Below are 16,721 nucleotides of genomic sequence, written 5' to 3'. Positions count from 1 at the left end.
GCCAGCGCAGCCCGCCTGCCCCAACACGCCAAATCTGGCGCGTGCGATCAGCAGCCTTGAGGTGCAAAACAAACTCGGATTATAACCGCTAGTCCTGAGCGGCGAGAGCATGAAGACACGCAGCTGTTTTCCTCTGTGCTCGGCCGCAGACCCGCAGCCAGCACAGGCCAACGCGGCCGCTGCGAAACCCCGCGAGGCCACAGGTGCCCCGGCCACGTCCCCGCATGGAGGGACGTGGAGCAGCTGCAGGTGGTGACAGGGCTGGGGCCGGGGCTGGGCACCCCCCGCGCCAGGCAGGGCCAGAGCCCGCGAGCCCCGGAAGGGGGCCCAGCACCGGCACCGGCGCCAGGGGCGGCCGGGGGGGCGGCTCCGGCTGCCCGAGCTGGGCCGGGGGCGGCGGCGGCGCCGGGCCGTACCTTGCCGCCAGGGCGGGCGCCGGCAGCGGGGGAGCCGCGAAGCCCCCGGGCCCGGGCGGTGTCGCCGGCGGGTCGCGGCGCCACTGTCGCGACAGGCGCGGCCCAGCGGAGGCCGCGGGCGCGCCGGGCCCGGCGCCGCTTCTGCTTCCGCCGTCACGTGACCGGCGTAACCCCGGCGCGACCCCGCGACGCGCAGGGCCCGGGCACGCTCGGCCCCGCCCCTGACGCAGCGCGCTGCCATGACCCCTCCGCGGAGAAAATAGTCCCCCGCGGGGGGCGCGAGGCCTCCCGCCCCCCGGAGCCGGCGGGCGGCGCCGCTCGATCTCGAGGGGCGGCGGCGGCCGCCGAGGCGAGGAGCGCGGCCCGCGGCAGCAAGCGCCGCGAGCGGGGCGGTGCCGGCGGCGGCAAGTAGTCCCGGCGCGGGGTCCGCGCGAGCCGTGTCCCTGCGCGGCGAGGCCGGGGGGGTGCATGGCGGCCGCCGTGATGCCGGCTCTGGCGGAGGCGCGGCGGGCGCGCGGCGGGCCGGGTGAGAGCGCGGGGCGAGCGGGCGGGCGGGCGCGGCGGCGCGGCGCGGCTCGGCGCGGCGGGGCCGCCCTTGCCGGCGCTGCGGGGCGGCCCCACCGTGTGCGCGCGCGCGGAGGCGGCGGGGGGGACCCCGCGGCAAGATGGCGGCCGGGGCCGGGCGGCGCCGCGGGGCATGACGGGACGGGGGCGCCGGGAGCGGCGGCGGCGGCGGGAGGGGAGGGGGCGCCGCCGGCGGCTCGCTGCCGCCATGGCGCTGGGGCCGCCGCCCGCGGGGCCCCTCGGCGGGCGCCCGGGACGCGGCGGGGCCCCCCGCGCCGCGCCGGGTCGTGGCGGGGGGCCGGCGCTGCGGGCGGGGGGCTCCCAGGGGCGGCCCCGGGCCCCCGGCGCCGTGTGAGCGGGCCGCGGCGCCGCCCCCGCCCCCTGCCGTGTCGCGACAGGGCGCGGTGTCGCGGCGGGGAGCGGTCTGACGGCGGAGGTGTGTCGTCCCGTCCCGTCCCCCCCCCAGGTCGTGCCTAGGCAGCCCCGGGCGAGTCGGGCATGGAGGAGAATGAGGTGGAGAGCAGCAGCGACGCGGCCCCCCACGCGGGGCGCGAGGAGCCCTCGGAGAGCGGCCTCGGCGTGGGGACGTCGGAGGCCGTGTCCGCGGACAGCAGCGACGCCGCCTCGGCGCCCGGCCCCCTCACGCAAGCGGATGACTCCGGCGTGGGTCAGAGCTCGGACAGCAGTGGGGTCTCCTTGGTAGGAAGCAGCTCTGAAGACGGGGTGGCGGTCGTTTGGGGGAAGGGAGAGGGACAGTAGTTTTGGCTCCTAACAGCCAGAAGCTTTTGATTTATCTACGTGTTTCTGACATGGTATAGGCAAAGGGAATTTCAGGAGTCGGTCGTGTTGCTCAGCAGCCTTAGAAGGCTGTTACACTCCCTGATAGGTATGTGCTTGCCAGTCTGAGGAGGAGAGCAAGAGCAGCACTGGAGGTCAGGAGTCCTTGACAGTAGCCAAAGAAACTGCTCTGATACCTTTCCTTGCAATTCTGCAAAGCAAAATGCTGGCCGTGTTTGCAGACACTGGCTCCCCCAAGGGGCTGGCCTAGCAAAGGCCTCTTAGCTGAGCTCCTCTGGCCTCTTTTTTCCACCTAGGAAGAGGTGTCCGAGAGCAGCTCCAGCACAGATGCAATTCCCCGGATTTACCTGCCAGATTCTTCCTCCATTGCCCAGTCCACCCTGGTCTCCAGTGTCTCCACAGTGAGCCAATCCATCATGGTGTCAGAGTCCCCACAGGTCTTGGTTCACTCCAGTGTCATCACGGATGGAGCCACAATGGTGTCAGACTCCACTGCATCCACTTCCTCAGACCTGGGTTCTGCTATAGACAAAATCATCGAGTCCACGATTGGGCCTGACATCATCCAGAGTGAGTGTATTCTCCCAGCTGCTTGTGCTCCTGGCAGATCTGTTTGCTGCTCCCTTGGAGCTCTGCATGCTCCAAATGCTTTAGTGTCATGTGCAGCAGGGCTTGGGAGGGAAGCTGCTACTATGCCAGACCTTGGAAAAACAGATTTGGTTGGGAGATGGGGTGGAAATCTCTGTATGCATACATACGTATCTCATTTAGTGGGGGGTTTTCTTCCTGCCTCGCCTCGATGGCTGGAGGGTTTGCCATGGAGCTCCTGGCTGTTGCAAGGGGCTGCTGGACTGCTCCTCCTCTGCCTCAGTGTTCCTTCAGCCAAGGTGGCAGCAGTTCAGAGCAGGCTAAATCCCTAGAGCTGAACCTTTCTAACCCCCTCCCACTTATGGCTGAACTTGAGAGCAACACTCGCCCTGTTGACTGTACAACCCCCACATCTGGCAGTTATCATTCTTTTGCTTTTCTTCTCCTCCCCAGGCTGCATCGCTGTGACAAGTGCTGAGGATGGTGGTGCAGAGACTACTCAGTACCTCATTTTGCAAGGACCTGATGACGGTAAGGATGCACCTCCAGTAGCAGCTTTCTCTGCCTCTGAGCCTTTTCCTGTTTCCATACTCTGCCCTTAATAGTGGAGAACAAAACCCACTGTGGCAGTTTGTAAGAAAGCATACGCTGCAGGGGAGAAGCTCCCAGCTCCCCCTCCCTCCCCCCAGCAGGATAAAGGACAAGAGTGGAACCATGGAGATGATATCCCAACTACATCAACCCAGCCTGTGTACCAGAGTTACCATGGCTGTGCTGACTGTTGGGAACTTGCGGTTACCGAGCTAGTGTTCAGCCCTGTGCTCAAGGGGTACATATGGCCTGTATACAGGTGAGGTTATGCTCCTTGGCTGAGCCGTTTTTGGTGTTTCAGGTGCCCCCATGGTGTCCCAAATGGCCACGTCTGCTCTGGCCAATAGCTTGGCGATAGAAGCTGTTGCTGATGGACCAACCTCCACATGCCTTGACCAGCCGGGCCCTTCTGACCCTTCTGAGCAGTCTGAAGTACTGGAGCTGCCCACACAGCCAGATCAGGCCCGAGAGGCAGATGGTGGGGAGGAGCTGGATCAGCCAGACATGGAGACCCTGGAAGAGATGATGGAGGTGGTGGTGGTGCAGCAATTCAAGTGCAAGATGTGTCAGTACAAGAGCGTCTCTAAAAAAACGCTGATCAACCACATGAAAGAGCGGCACTTCCAGCCAGGTATACAGGGTGCTGCCACTAGTAAGGACTGAGAAAAAAATTTTCTTACTGCAGATGGGCTCACTGCTCGCTCTGTGGAAAAAATAAGAGGAGGAGTAAGAGTGTAGAAACCTGCTCTGTAATGCAGTCTGGTAAAGAGTTTTCATTCTGTTTTCTGTGGTAGTGGCTTCAGCTTTGGCTTTGAAGAAGGGGCGTCCGCGGAAAGGGGGTCCCGCTCCAAAGCCTGCAGAGGAGGAGGTCCCAGAGGAAGAAGAAGATGATGATATCATGGATGCTGGTGCTATTGACGACCCTGAAGGTAGGATTCATTCTCCCCACATCTGATGTAGCCTAATCTTTTCCCTTATCTCTAACGTTTTGGCACATTTACCTCCAGAGGACAGTGACTATAACCCAGCTGAGGATGAGCCTCGTGGACGACAGCCCAAGTACAGCCGCACTGTCCCCACATCCAGTGAGGAGAGGCCACGGCGACGCCCAGGGAGACCCCGCAAGTTTCCTCGTTTGGAAGACATGCCTCAGGACATGCCTGAAGGTAAAGAAGTGGGAGGCAGCAGCCACTTGCTGAGTTGGAGGGGGAGCAAAACGCAAGCTCCTGGGAGCCCACAGCGAGGATGTCTGATGCAGTGGTGCTGTGTTGCTGTCAAACAGGAGGGGAGGTGGAGCCCTTAGTGACATCCCAAAGCACGCAGAGCTGTGACCTACAGAACTCGGAAGCAGCTAGTTCCTCTGGACTGGAGAACGGGACCAGTGAGAGCCTGGCAGAGCCCAGCATTAGCCAGTCTGACTCTGAGAATAAGGATCCTTCTTCCAACACTGGCCCCGAGGAGGCAGATGTCATCCCCAGGAGGCGAGGCCGGCCCTCTCGCCGTTTCCTGGGCAAGAAATACCGCAAGTACATGGGGCGCAGGTGAGGGGTGTGTGTTAAGCCATCGCTGGGCCGTCTGGCCTGTGACCAGGGCCGGTCCAGCCCCTCTTTGCCACCATAGCTCTGAGCCCCAGTTCTGTTTCTGCAGGTACTACTATAAGTCACCCAAGCCCCTGATGAGGCCGTATCTGTGTCGGATCTGTGGCTCACGTTTTCTCACACATGATGATCTGCGCTTCCACGTCAACTCACACGAGGCCAATGACCCACAGCTCTTCAAGTGTCTTCAGTGCAGCTACCGCTCCCGCCGCTGGTCCTCCCTCAAGGTGATTGCTGCCCATCTTGCTCCCAGGCTATCCCACTGAGGGTGGCTGGTAGCCCTAGGTCTCACGGCTCCCTCTCTGCTCCTTGCAGGAACACATGTTCAACCACGTGGGCAGCAAGCCGTACAAGTGTGAAGAGTGTAATTACACCAGTGTGTACAAGAAGGATGTCATCCGACACTCCACAGTACACAGTCGGGACAGGTAAGTGAGAGTCCCAAAGACTGTCTTGCAGCCTGGCTCAACAGCACCAATATTGTTCCCCCTGCCCTGGGAGTGCAGCCATGGCTGCCTCTGCACCTGATCTCTGGCCCTTTCCAAAATGGGCAGTTTTGGTGTCTGAGGTACAAGGGAGCTCAGATTTGGGGTTTGGTTGACAGGGATTTTCTTTCTTTTTCAGGAAGAAGAGGGCTGATCCGGTGAGTCTGAGTACCCTGATGGCTTGAAGCTCAGCAATGTTACTCTACAGAGAGGCATGTCTTGGGCTTCCACAAGTTGCTGGTGCCTAATTGATGGCAATGTTTTTGGATCAACAGAGAAAAGGCAGCCCAGAGCTTGTGATGGGGAGAGTAAGAGGGCTGTTAATCCTCTCCCAGATGAACTCATCTTTGTGTTCTCCCTCCAGCCCCCAAAGCTGAACTCCTTCCCGTGTCCTGTATGCAATCGTATCTACCCCATGCAGAAGAGACTTACTCAGCACATGAAAACCCACAGCACGGAGAAGCCGCACATGTGTGACAAGGTGAGAGGGTGGGGAGTAGCCTGGAGAGGGGTTGGCAGCAAGCGGGTCTGGACAGGAGGTGAGCGTTGCTTTGCTTTGTTTTTCTGCAGTGTGGGAAGTCCTTTAAGAAGCGCTACACCTTCAAAATGCACTTGCTGACGCACATCCAGGCCATTGCTAACCGCAGGTAAGAGCCAGACGACAGTCTGCCGCATGTCCTGATAGAGCCAGTGTCCCAGGCTCCCTCTCACAGGGAGAAGGCAGAAGGTCCCTGTTGCCTGTGTGACAGATGGTCTTGTCCTGGCAGGTTCAAGTGTGAGTTCTGCGAGTACGTCTGCGAGGACAAAAAGATCCTGCTGAACCACCAGCTGTCACACATGAACGACAAGCCCTACAAGTGCAGCTTCTGCAAGTATTCCACCTTCCGGGAGGACTTCTTGGTCTCGCACATGGCTGTCAAGCACACGGGTGAGAGAAGGTGCCTGCCTGGCCCCGCTCCCTGACATGCCTGTGCCCTTCTAGATCTCCTGCTTCTCCAGGACACGGGCAAGAGCATGTCTGCTCTCCCTGCCACCCTTGGAGACCCCTGCTTGACTCCTGCCTCACATGTCCTGCAGGAGGGAAGCCATTTGCTTGTGAGTTCTGTCACTTCACCACAAAGCACAAGAAGAACTTGCGCCTGCACGTGCACTGCCGGCACGCTGACTGCTTTGAGGAGTGGGCACAGCGGCATCCTGAGGAGCCGCCCTGCCGCCGCCGCCCCTTCTTCACCCTGCAGCAGATCGAGGAGCTGAAGCAGCAGCATAGCCAGGTGCAGGCCCCTGCTGAGCCAGAGCCCGGCCCCCCGGTGAGTGCCATCGCCCGCGCCCCCGCTCCTCCCTGCTCTTCATCTGCCCTGGCCGTGCTCTCAGTTCTTTCTCTCACGCAGGTCCCTCTTGGCCCTGTGTCCTACCACACGGTCCAGACACTCCCAGGAGCAGAGCCCCCCATCCTTTCTCAGGATTCCCTGGGAGGGGCCACCATCATTTACGAACAAGGTGAGCTCCAAGGGAAGGTGGAGGGGATGGGGAGAATGTCGGTGAGCGCTGTTTCTAACCCCCTCTTTCTGACCCTGCCAGGTGTGGCTGGATCAGCAGAGCTAGCCACGCAGACCGCGCTGGATCTCCTGCTGAACATGAGCACTCAGCGAGAGCTGGCCACAGGCTCCCTGCAGGTGAGGAGGGCTGAGGGAGGGCCATGCCTGCTGTGGGGTGGCAGGGATAGGCTTACCAGCCCTCCAGCCATCTCTTCACAGTGCCCAGCCCTGTTTTGCTTGAGGGGGGTGTCCTGCAGAGCCTTGCATTCCTCCAGCTGACCTGCTGCTCTCCCCCATGCAGGTGGCAGTGGTGAAGCCGGATGACTCGGGAGAAGTGCAGGCCCCAGGTGAGTCGCAGACACAGGAAGAAGAGGGGGCAGAGATGGATCCTTCGGAGCAGCAGCAGCAGAAGGTGGTGACACTGCACATGGCAGAGCCTGGGGAGACATTGGTGCAGGAGGCTTATGAGGAGGCAACCTTGGGTGGCTCAGAGCTGCAGCAGATCACTATTCCCTTTGGTGGGACAACAGAGTACAGCATCATCACACCCATCAGTGAGGAGGTCCAGGCTCCAGGCACACTATACAGGTTAGCCTTGTGGGAGAAGTGGGGAGACTGATGCACCTCTGACATCAAATGAGGGGGTCTTTAGTGGGAATGGTATGAGACAGATCCTCTCTGACCCTGTCTCCTGCCCACAGTGAGGAGGAAAGCCCTGCAGAGACCTCTCACGCAGTCGTGGTGAGCGAAGCTGTGATGACTGAAGCTCTGAAGGACCATAACAATCACTATATCATGTCATCCAGTGTCCCAGGGAATCAGTTCCATCACATCGAGGTAAGGAGACTGGTGTTTCTCTCCATTTCCTGGCATCAGTGTGAGCAGGCGTGACTGGGTTTTTCTCTCTTAGCCCCTCAGCGGGGACACTGCCTTTCCCTCGCCAGCGGAGGGCCAGGAGGCACAGCCCGCCAGTGTCAAGTGGCCTTTGGTGCAGTGTGTCACCAGGCAGCTCCAGAAGGACTCATCTTTGTCCCCAGCCTCCGAAGGGCAGGAAATCTCATCCCCAAAGGTCAAGTGGCCTGCACTGCAAGGCATGTCCAAGAAGCTCTCATGCAAGGTTTCCACAGCCAAGAAGCTCTCGTGCAAGATTTCCACAGCCAAAAAGTTTTCATGCAAGATTTGCACAGCCATGTTTACAGGGAGAGCAGAAATGGAGAGTCACAAGAGAGCCCACATTGGGCCCAGCACCTTCAAGTGTCCTGACTGTCCATTCACTGCAGCCCTCTGGCCAGAGGTTCGGGTAAGTTTCCCTGGTACATAGCCCTGGGAATAAGAGGTTTGGGTAAATTGGGGACAGTGGCTTTCTGACTTCGCTTTACCCTCCTGTCCCCAGAGCCACATGGTTCAGCATGCCAACCTTCGGCCACACAAGTGCACCCATTGCAGCTTCGCCTCCAAGAACAAAAAGGATCTGCGCAGGCATATGCTAACACACACCAACGAGAAGCCCTTTGCCTGCCAGATCTGTGGGCAGAGGTGAGTGAAGTCTGCTAGGTTGTTGCTGCTTCTAAAGACCCTACAGAGCTCTCTAAGAATTCAAGAGGAGATAGGGTATTAGCAAAGAGCTGGCTGCCCGGACCCTACTTCCAGGAGCAATCCCCTATTATAAGGGACTCTGCCCTTAAGGAACAGTTCCTGCTTTAAGTGGACCCAGCTTAGTCTCCAAAGAGCTTCTGCACAGGGAGGTTTGGTACTTAGGAGCTGGTGGGAACAACATTTCAGGGCCTGGGGCGGGCCGTGTCCTAGGACATGTTTGTGGTACTCGTGGCCTGGTTCTCTGCAGACAGCACAGAGGCCCTGTGCTGCCCATGGCAAAGTCCACCTCAGTCTCATTCTTCACTCTCATTCTTCCTGAAGGTTCAACCGTAATGGGCACCTCAAGTTCCACATGCAGCGTTTGCACAGCTCGGAGGGGAAGAGGCCTGGGGCACCTGCAGCTGCTGCCCAGCAGACCATCATACTGAACAGCGACGAGGACACGCTAGCCACCCTGCAGAGTAAGATGTGTGCCTGCCCTGCCCAGGAGTGTACCTCCAGCTTTCCTGTGGCCAGAGCCCCCAGTGTTGATTCACCCAGCTCGCGAGCTGAGCAGGGTTGAGACAGGTCTGGGCCAGGAGAAGGTTAGGGTTGCTGGTGGCAGCAGGACCCAATGAGTGCAGCGACAACCATTGTGGTTCTGTGTGCAGAACTACAGGTGCAGTGTTTTCTCCAAGCAGGTCCTAATAGCTCAGTGCATTCAGGGAGCAGCAGTGATGTGAACAGCTTGTGGTTGAAATAGGAAGTGGAATTCACGCTGTTTGATGTGGATGTTGGGTTTTACCCACAGTGTCCTCTAGTTGCTTCATCTTGGTAGAGTTTGTTTTAGCTTCTTGCCCTCTGTGAGCAGAGTTAAGAGAATGTCCTGTGCTCCTCAGTGGGGTGGACATCTGGCAAGGGCCGCTCTTGGGAGTGGGGCTGGCTGGCAGCTCTGACGGTGTCTGCACTGGCTTTCTCCGCATTCCAGCGGCTCTGCAGTCTGGCCAGGCAGTGCTCGCTCCCGAGCGGCTGCAGCAGGCTCTGGGACAGGAACACATCATCGTAGCTCAGGAGCAGAGCATCACAAGCCAGGTGAGTCACACTGGTCCGTCTTGTCCTCCTGCCCTGTGCTGCCTTTCCCCACGCTGCTGTGCTGGTCCCCTCATCTCAGAGGGCTTGCAGTCAGACATAGCTGACACTGACAGTGCTGGCCTCTTGCTGTCTTGCAGGAGGAGGCTACATACATCCAGGAGATCACAACTGCCGATGGACAGACAGTACAGCACTTAGTGACATCTGACAACCAGGTGAGGGAGAGGGCTGTGCGTGTGAGGCCTGTCCCAGGACTTGGGGAACTGGAAGATACTGCACAGCTGGAGCAGGGGCAGCAGGGAGACTTGGGGGCAGTGGGGAGAGGTGGGATGGAAAAGGCACAGAAGCCAGACAAGAACCAGCTCTGGTGTGGTTTGGAGAGGGCAGTGGTGACCTGTCTTTTTGGTCTGAATCGCTGTGTTTGCAGGTACAGTACATCATTGCCCAGGATGGCGTACAGCACTTGCTTCCCCATGAGTATGTTGTTGTCCCAGAGGGACATCACATCCAGGTAAGCATCAGACTGGCTGCTCCCTTTGCGCAGTGGATGGGGCCCACAAGGGTGCCGTGTGCCGGGCAGGGCCTCCTTATGTTCCCTACAGCTTGCTCCATTTAAGTCACAGGAGGCAGGGAACACCACTAGCCCTAACACAGTCTTACTGCAGCTCTTGTCTTCAGGTACAGGATGGCCAGATCACCCACATCCAGTATGAACAGGGCAGCCAGTTCCTCCAGGAGCCGCAGGTAAAGGGACAGGCGTGGTTGCTGGAGCTGGTGGTGTTGCAGATAGGGCTGTAGAGGGGTGAGCTCTGTGCGCAGAGCTGGAGAGGAAGGGGTGTGAGATGGAAGTGCGGGTGGATTAGTGACTCACTGCAGCAGCTGTGGCCAGAGCAGCACTCCAAGAGGGGCCCTGCCAGTCCCAGACTTTCCTCCTTTTGTTCTCTCTTCCCTGCAGATCCAGTACATGCCTGTCTCACCCGAGCAGCAGCTTGTCACTCAGGCACAGCTGGAAGCAGCTGCACACTCGGCAGTCACAGGTAGGGCCAGGGCCACAGGGCTAATCTGTGACTTGGCTCTGACAGTCTCGTCTCCCTCCTGTTCTCGGGTTGCCAGTCCTGCACAGGAGTTGGTGATGCCTCCTATCAGCTGCTGAGATGCCATCATGGTCTCGGTCCAGCTCTGCTTGCAGAGCTGCTCATTCGCTGTAGCTAGTGGGGTTTGTCAGTGCAGCTATGTGCTGGCTGGCTTGCACTGATCCTTGGCCGAGCAGGGATAGGGTAGGGTGGGCTAGGTTGCCATCTTGGTGCCTGTGTCCTGTAACTCTGGGAAATGGCCAGCCATGGTCTCTGTGGGGGGAACTTGTGCCGATCTCTGAAAGTGTCAGTTCTGGAACAGTACTGGCTCCCCTGTTCTGGAGACAGGCAGCTGCACTGAGAGGCCCAGCTTCCCAGGGTGGAATCACCCTGACGTGTAGTTGCAGAGTTAACCAGAGGCATGTTCCCCACGGTGGCCCTAGAGCCCTTCCGAAGCATGGTGTCCTTTTGTGGTACCTTCACCTGAAAGCAGGCAGTGAACATGGAGAGGGGCCCCGGGAAGCAATCTGCTTTGCTCTGCCCTCAGACACAGGAGCAAGGGAGTACTGACCCACCCCCCTCCTCCTCTGCAGCAGTGGCTGATGCCGCGATGGCCCAGGCCCAGGGCATGTTCACCGCAGAGGCGACGGCCGAGCAGATCCAGCAGCTGCAGCAGGGGATCCACTACGATGTCATCACACTGGCAGATTAGCAGTGGGGACAGGCCTGGCTGACATTGACGTTCTGGGCCATCGGTGCTGCAGCAAGGCAGCTGCACCGTGCAGAAGCCTCCACAGCCAGCAGTTGCCTTATTGCTTTGGGGCTACAAGGGACGTGGCTGAGTACCCACCGCTGGGGGTGTGCTGCTGCTCTGCCGTGCACAGCGAGGGGTCCTGCGCATCCTCCCCTGGCACAGGCAGCTGTCTCTTGAGCGGGGACTGCTCACCAGCCAAGGCGCTGAGACAGGCTGAGCAGTGGCAGCACTCTGATGTGGCTGGTCTCTGTGCCTGATGCACTTGATGGTCTGAAATCCCTTTTCCTGAATCATGTCTGTGTGGGCCAAACTCGAACCAGCGTCTGCCTGGCATGTGAGGATCCTGGTGAGAGCCATGGGGCTGAGCACAGCCACGTGGTACGGTGTGATATGTGGGGCGTGTTCAGCCTCAGCCGTGTGCTCCCCACTCCTCAGCTGTGGGGTGTGTGGTCCTGGCGTGAAGGCAGCCTTCCTTCTCTTGGCTTTTCCGGCCTGCAGGCAGGCATCAGTGGGGCTTTGGACTGGAGGAACCCAAAATAGGAAGAGGCATAGGTGGAAGATGTTCTATTTTTCTTCTGAAGAGGGATGGACTCTGCTGCAGAGTTGGTTTGTAGGTGGTTATGGGAGGGGTTCGATTCTGACATTCTCAAGCTTTGAATATGCTTATGAATAAAAAGGGATTGAAACCTGCATGTGTGGAAAAGGGTGGTGGCTGCTACCCCTGCCTGGAGGGTCTGTGATCCTACACCAGCATCCTCTTGAGTACCCAGGCCAGCAGGGAAGGGAAAAAACACCTTCGCTGCTGCTGTACTGTGGCCCGTCGCTTTGTGTGCTGGGGCAGAAGGATCCTGGACACTGTTAACTGGGGCTGTGTGGGAGAATGGCGTAGGGAGAAATGGCATAGCACAGGGCTGCTGCATCTGCCAGCAAAGACCTATCAGCTTCCTCCTGCTGGAGTGACCTTGACTCTTGGGGAAGTGAGCTGTGCATCTGGTAAAATGGTGATTTTGGGGCTGTAGTCATGAAATTAATTGAGTGGTAAACAGCCTAAATCCCATGTAACTCTGTCCCAAACTACACATGCTACCCCTCCCTGAGCGGATTGTCTGGAAGTATTTACATGTGATTATAACAGCTAATCTCAGAGTTTTAGTTCTGTGCATTTGCATTAAACTGATTATCTGCAGAGGGGGAAAAAGGCCTGGAACCACCCAACTTCAGCAAGAGCTTCTGCAAGGCCCGAGCTCAGTGCTGCCACTGCTGCCAGCCTGACCTGCTGCGATTCCTGTGCTCTGAACCAGGCTCCTGGCAGCAGAGGGGTATGGCACTGGGACTTGTGCTGGGAGCAGCCGGCAAGCAGTGCGAGCCCTGCAGCCTGTTGGCTGCGGGGCAGAGCAAGGTTCCCGGGGAGCCGCCTCCTCATCCCCTGCCTTGGCCTGGTTGGGGCTGCGGGCGGGGACGACCCTGTCCAGCCCTGTCTGTGCCCAGCCGTGGCTGGCTGGGTGTCCAGCCATGGCTCGGTCCGTGCCCAGCTGTGTCTGTGCTTAGCCCTGGCTGTGGCCCTGTCCCTGTCCAGCTGTGCCGCGCAGGGTTAACGCTGCAGCAATCCATAGGCGCTTTCCTAGATTACGGCCCCATTATCTAATAAAGCAGATTCGGTGGTGCGACCGCGCACGGCGCTGATTAGGGCCGGCAGAGTCCTGTGGGGACAAGGTTAGGGCACAGCTGTGCCGGCGGGGCCGTGGTCGGCGGGCGGGGGCGAGGGCTGGGCCCCGGCTGTCCGGCCCGGCCGTCCCATCCCGGCTGGGCGGCGCAGGCGTTCTGGGCTGCCCCGCGGCTTCCGTGCCTGGGGCTGCCGGAGAGCACGGGACCAGCCCGAGGTGGGGATGGGTCTGGGAGCGGGGGGGGGGGGGCTGGGATGGGGCAGAGGGGAGTAGGGGGCTGCCAGCCTGCGCGCACCAAGCCCTGGGCACTGGGTGCTGCCGGGGCTCTGGCCGTGGGGCGCAGTGGGGCCGTAGGGGCTCGGGCCGGGCTGGCAGGGGCATCCCGGACCCCTCTGCCTGGCGCTGGCCTGAGGAGCCCCAGGAGTGCCCGAGGGTCTCCGGGCACAGCCCTGCCACAGCATCCCGCGTGCCTGCACTGACGGATGTCCCCGGAGGCCTGTGGTGAGCCCCAGGATGCTGCTGGGCTCCTTAGCCCCAGTGACCTTCCCCTTCCCGTCCCCGGCCCAGAGCTAAGCGGGTTTGTTACATATTTAATATCCTGAGAGCGTTATTAGTCGGTATTTAATTACGGATACAACCTGTGGGATAATCCTGGTCTGAGCGGGGAGACGCAGCAGGCACGAGCGGGGCGGCCGCGGGGGGCCGGGCCCTCCTGGCTGCCGGGCACAGCTGCGCACAGCTGCCCGGCCTCGGCCCCCCCTGGCCGCTCTGGGGAGGCAGGGAAGGCTCCGCTCCTCTGGGCTGGTGGGCTGGGGCTGGCAGTGGTGCTGGGCCCCGCGCGGATGGGGGTCCCGGGCGTCCTGGGCGTCCCGGAGCCGGGCTGGCCCCTTTGTTCCCGCACCCCCTCCCCTGCCGACAGGAATCCGGCTGTGGCCTCCTGCCAGGGCTGCAACTTCGCATCCTCTTGCACAATGGCCAAGGGAGGGACGCATTAACTGTTTCCTGGCCCAGAACTGCCGTGGTTCTGCCCGGAGAGGGGAGCAGGGAAGGCCACGGCACGTGGAAACCCTGGGCGATAGTGAGTGACACCCGGCTGGAGCAGGGTGCAGCAGCCTGGGCGCCTGCCGAGCCAGTCCTGCTGCAGCTCTGCGGGCTGAGCCCCAGGGCTCGGACCGGTCCCCCAGGCCCCCCCGTCTGGGTCCCAGTGCAGCTGTGGGAGAGGGGCCACTGGTGCGGGGGCCCTCGTGCCCCCTGGGTGCCGGATCCTGTGGGCCGGGCGGAGGCCAAGGGCATCTCCGGCTCCCGCTTCCCCCGGGGCTCCCGCTTCCCCCGAGCACCGGTCGCGGCACCCCACGTGGTGCCGGCCTGCCTGGACTGCGGGAGCTGGTGGGAGCAGGGCTGCCCTCACCGCCCGCCTCTGCCCCCAGGCCCGGCGCTGCGGGACAGGGCGCCCCACGACCGACCGCGTCACAGTGGGGCCCGGCCCCCCAGCGCCGTGGCGCTGCGCCGGGGCCCCCCCGGGGGGGCCGAGCCCCCTGCACCGGCCCCCCCCCAGATCCTGGTGACCGACTTCAGCGCGGCGGTGAGCGAGGGCAATGCCTGGGGGCCCCCGGTGTGCAGGGCTGGGGGGTCCCCTGTCCCCTAGCTGGGGGACGGACCCGCTCACGGTGCACGGCCGCGTGTCTCCCCTTGCGCGTGGGGCAGAGCTGCCTCGAGGGGCCCCTGGCACCGGGGGGGACGCAGCAAGAGGCAGCGGAGCCGGGCGAGGAGGATGGCGAGCAGGTCGCCAAGGAGGCCCCCGAGGACGGGAGCAGCAGCGTGGGCTCCAGCCCCGTGGCTGTGCGTGACGCTGCGCCGCGTGGGCGGGGGGCCGGGATTGGAGCGGGGCTGGGCTCGGCGGGGCTGGGGGGGCCAGTGTCCTGGGGTCCGCTGCTGGCCTTCTTTGGACCAGGTCTCGTGGGTTGGGGTCTTATGGGGTCAGGTCTCACGGGGGACCAGGTCTCACGGGGGCTAGGTGCCAAGGGGAGGATGCTGGGTCTCACTGGGCTGGGTCTCATGGGGTGCTGGGTCTCGTGGGTGCCGGGGGGCAGATGCTGGGTCTCATGGGAAACTGGGTGTTATAGGGGGCTGCTGCTGGGCTTCATTGGGCCAGGTCTCATGGGGCTGGCTCTTATGGGAGACCAGGTCTCATGGGGGGGCCAGGTGCCGGGGGGTGGATGCTGGGTCTCATGGTGCTGGGTCTCGTGAGGTGCTGGGTTTCATGGGTGCCGGGTCTCGTGGTGCTGGGTCTCGGGGGTGCTGGGTCTCAGGGGTGCTAGGTCTCAGGGGTGCTGGGTCTCGTGGGTGCCGGGTCTCACGGGGCCTCTCCCTACAGCTGGACCCCGTGGAGAAGGAATGGCTGCAGGGAGCAGCCAGCGGGGACCTGCCGGTCCTGAGCCAGCTGCTCCAGCAGGAGCCCTCCCTGGCCACCAAGAAGGTGAGCGGGGGCCGGGGGGACGGGGCGCCCGCTCCGGCAGGGTGCAGCCGGGCCATCGGCTCCGTGCCCGGCGCTGACCTGCGCGTCCTTCCCTCCGCGCCCCCGTCTCCGCAGGACTTCACCTCGGTGAGTGCGGGGCCCTGAGCACCGTGGCCCCACGCAGGCACTGGGGTCCAGGGGGCTTTCACCTCCGGGAACCCTGCTGAGCCCGGGGCTGCCGGGGATGGGGATGACTGCGGTGCACAGCATCGCCTCTGCCTGCATCCGCACCCTGTCCTGCCCCGTTCGCTCCCCATCCTGCCCCCTCCTGCCCCCTCCCGCGCCCCGTCCTGCCCCAGCCGGGCTCTGACCTCTTCCTCTCCCGCACGGGGACCCGCTGGGCCGCGCTGGTGCTGCCGATGGTGCTCAGGGGGTGAGTTGGGGTGTGGGGGCTCCTGGGGAGCTGGGGGGCACAAATGGGCGGGGGGGGGCTGGGGCTATGGGGGGAGGCACAGGGGCTATGGGGCAGAATGGGGCTATGGGGCAGGATGGGGCCAAGGGGAGGGATGGAGGTTACTGGGGAGAAAGGGGCTATGGGGGAGATGGGGGCTCTTGGGGGGGGGGAGGGACCGTGGGGGGGCCGGGGTCAATAGGGCCATGTGGGGGGGAGGGCTATGGGGAGGGGACAGGGCCATGGGGGGGCGGGGGGGGGGAAACAGGGCCATGGGGGGGGATAGGGCCATGGGGGGATGGAGGTCACAGGAGGTGACAGGGCCATGGGGAGGGGATGGGGCCGGGGGGAGGCTGTGGGGCCATGAGGGGGCCAGGGGCCGGGGGGGGGCCCAGAGAAGGGCCCCGGGGGGGGGGGGTGTTGTTTCCTGCAAAGGCTTCAGCCGACGTCCCTCTGCCACCGCTGCCCCGTCCCCTGCGGCTGCTGCCCTGCCGCGGCGCAGTTTGTAAGTCCGGCCCTTCCCAGCCCCAGATATCTGCCCCCCCCCCCCCCCCACCAGGGCACCACCACCCCCCCTCTGCCGGCCTGGGCATCGGGGCCCTGCGGGGCCGACACAGGCGGCACCGGTCCCCGGGGCTGGCGCAGCTCGGTGGGAGCCCCAGCACCGGCCCGGCACTGCGGCGACGACTGCCCGGCGGAGGGCTGGCCCGCCTGCTGCTGGGGGGCTGCGCTGCACAGACCCCCCCCTGCGCTGCACTGCCCCCCTGCGCCACGCAGACCCCCCCTTGCACTGCACAGACCCCCCCCCATGCTGCACAGACCCCCCCCCATGCTGCACAGGCTGTCCCATGCTGCACAGACCCCCCTGCGCTGCGCAGACCCCCCCCTGCACTGCACAGACCCCCCCCCATGCTGCACAGACCCCCCCCCATGCTGCACAGGCTGTCCCACGCTGCACAGACCCCCCTGCGCTGTGCAGACCCCCCCCTTGCACTGCACAGACCTCTCCCGTGCTGCACAGACCCTCCTGCACTGCACAAACCCCCTGCACCACACAGACCCCCCCCCTGCACTGCATTGCC

General features: G+C 62.5%; 2 protein-coding genes across 6 annotated transcripts; both read left to right on the top strand.

Annotated features, from left to right (window-relative positions):
* The first annotated feature begins 1,364 nt into the window (after positions 1 to 1,364).
* Positions 1,365 to 11,759, top strand: ZNF335 (zinc finger protein 335). 3 transcript variants are annotated; one of them, XM_067307427.1, is made up of 27 exons: positions 1,365 to 1,679; positions 2,075 to 2,348; positions 2,820 to 2,897; positions 3,259 to 3,588; positions 3,752 to 3,886; positions 3,965 to 4,123; positions 4,240 to 4,483; positions 4,605 to 4,782; positions 4,871 to 4,983; positions 5,180 to 5,198; positions 5,405 to 5,521; positions 5,611 to 5,687; positions 5,808 to 5,968; positions 6,118 to 6,347; positions 6,429 to 6,537; positions 6,619 to 6,713; positions 6,877 to 7,163; positions 7,277 to 7,412; positions 7,486 to 7,875; positions 7,969 to 8,111; positions 8,493 to 8,632; positions 9,139 to 9,242; positions 9,380 to 9,457; positions 9,670 to 9,753; positions 9,921 to 9,986; positions 10,198 to 10,279; positions 10,909 to 11,759. In XM_067307427.1, the coding sequence occupies exons 1-27, from the start codon at positions 1,479 to 1,481 to the stop codon at positions 11,025 to 11,027; spliced, it is 4,149 nt and encodes a 1,382-aa protein (XP_067163528.1). In that variant the 5' UTR covers positions 1,365 to 1,478; the 3' UTR covers positions 11,028 to 11,759. The 3 variants fall into 3 exon arrangements, with proteins under 3 accessions (XP_067163528.1, XP_067163529.1, XP_067163527.1); XM_067307428.1 differs by having other exon boundaries at positions 4,240 to 4,498; positions 6,465 to 6,537; XM_067307426.1 differs by having other exon boundaries at positions 4,240 to 4,498.
* Positions 11,760 to 12,850: 1,091 nt separating this feature from the next.
* Positions 12,851 to 15,609, top strand: LOC136993597 (microtubule cross-linking factor 1-like). Of its 3 annotated transcripts, XM_067307430.1 has the most exons (5): positions 13,058 to 13,234; positions 14,161 to 14,315; positions 14,438 to 14,572; positions 15,108 to 15,209; positions 15,324 to 15,609. In XM_067307430.1, exons 1-5 carry the CDS (start codon positions 13,216 to 13,218, stop codon positions 15,351 to 15,353), a joined length of 441 nt encoding a protein of 146 aa, XP_067163531.1. In that variant the 5' UTR covers positions 13,058 to 13,215; the 3' UTR covers positions 15,354 to 15,609. The 3 variants fall into 3 exon arrangements, 2 of the variants coding, with proteins under 2 accessions (XP_067163530.1, XP_067163531.1); XR_010885966.1 differs by lacking the exon at positions 13,058 to 13,234 and adding an exon at positions 12,851 to 12,949 and having other exon boundaries at positions 15,108 to 15,608; XM_067307429.1 differs by having other exon boundaries at positions 13,057 to 13,234; positions 15,108 to 15,609.
* The last annotated feature ends 1,112 nt before the right edge of the window (positions 15,610 to 16,721 follow it).

The sequence above is a fragment of the Apteryx mantelli genome, chromosome 18, assembly GCF_036417845.1.
Source record: "Apteryx mantelli isolate bAptMan1 chromosome 18, bAptMan1.hap1, whole genome shotgun sequence".
Lineage (NCBI taxonomy): Eukaryota > Metazoa > Chordata > Aves > Apterygiformes > Apterygidae > Apteryx > Apteryx mantelli.
The sequence above is the reverse complement of the archived record's forward strand: the minus strand, read 5'-3'. Positions and strand labels throughout refer to the sequence as shown.

Coding starts and splice junctions, on each gene's coding strand:
- ZNF335 (XM_067307426.1), top strand. CDS start 1,479: ATGGAGGAGAATGAGGTGGAGAGCAGCAGCGACGCGGCCCCCCACGCG. Junction 7,413..7,485: donor ATCAGTTCCATCACATCGAG/GTAAGGAGACTG, acceptor TTTCTCTCTTAG/CCCCTCAGCGGGGACACTGC. Junction 9,754..9,920: donor CAGAGGGACATCACATCCAG/GTAAGCATCAGA, acceptor TCTTGTCTTCAG/GTACAGGATGGCCAGATCAC.
- LOC136993597 (XM_067307429.1), top strand. Junction 14,316..14,437: donor TGACCGACTTCAGCGCGGCG/GTGAGCGAGGGC, acceptor CGCGTGGGGCAG/AGCTGCCTCGAGGGGCCCCT. Junction 14,573..15,107: donor TGGGCTCCAGCCCCGTGGCT/GTGCGTGACGCT, acceptor CTCTCCCTACAG/CTGGACCCCGTGGAGAAGGA.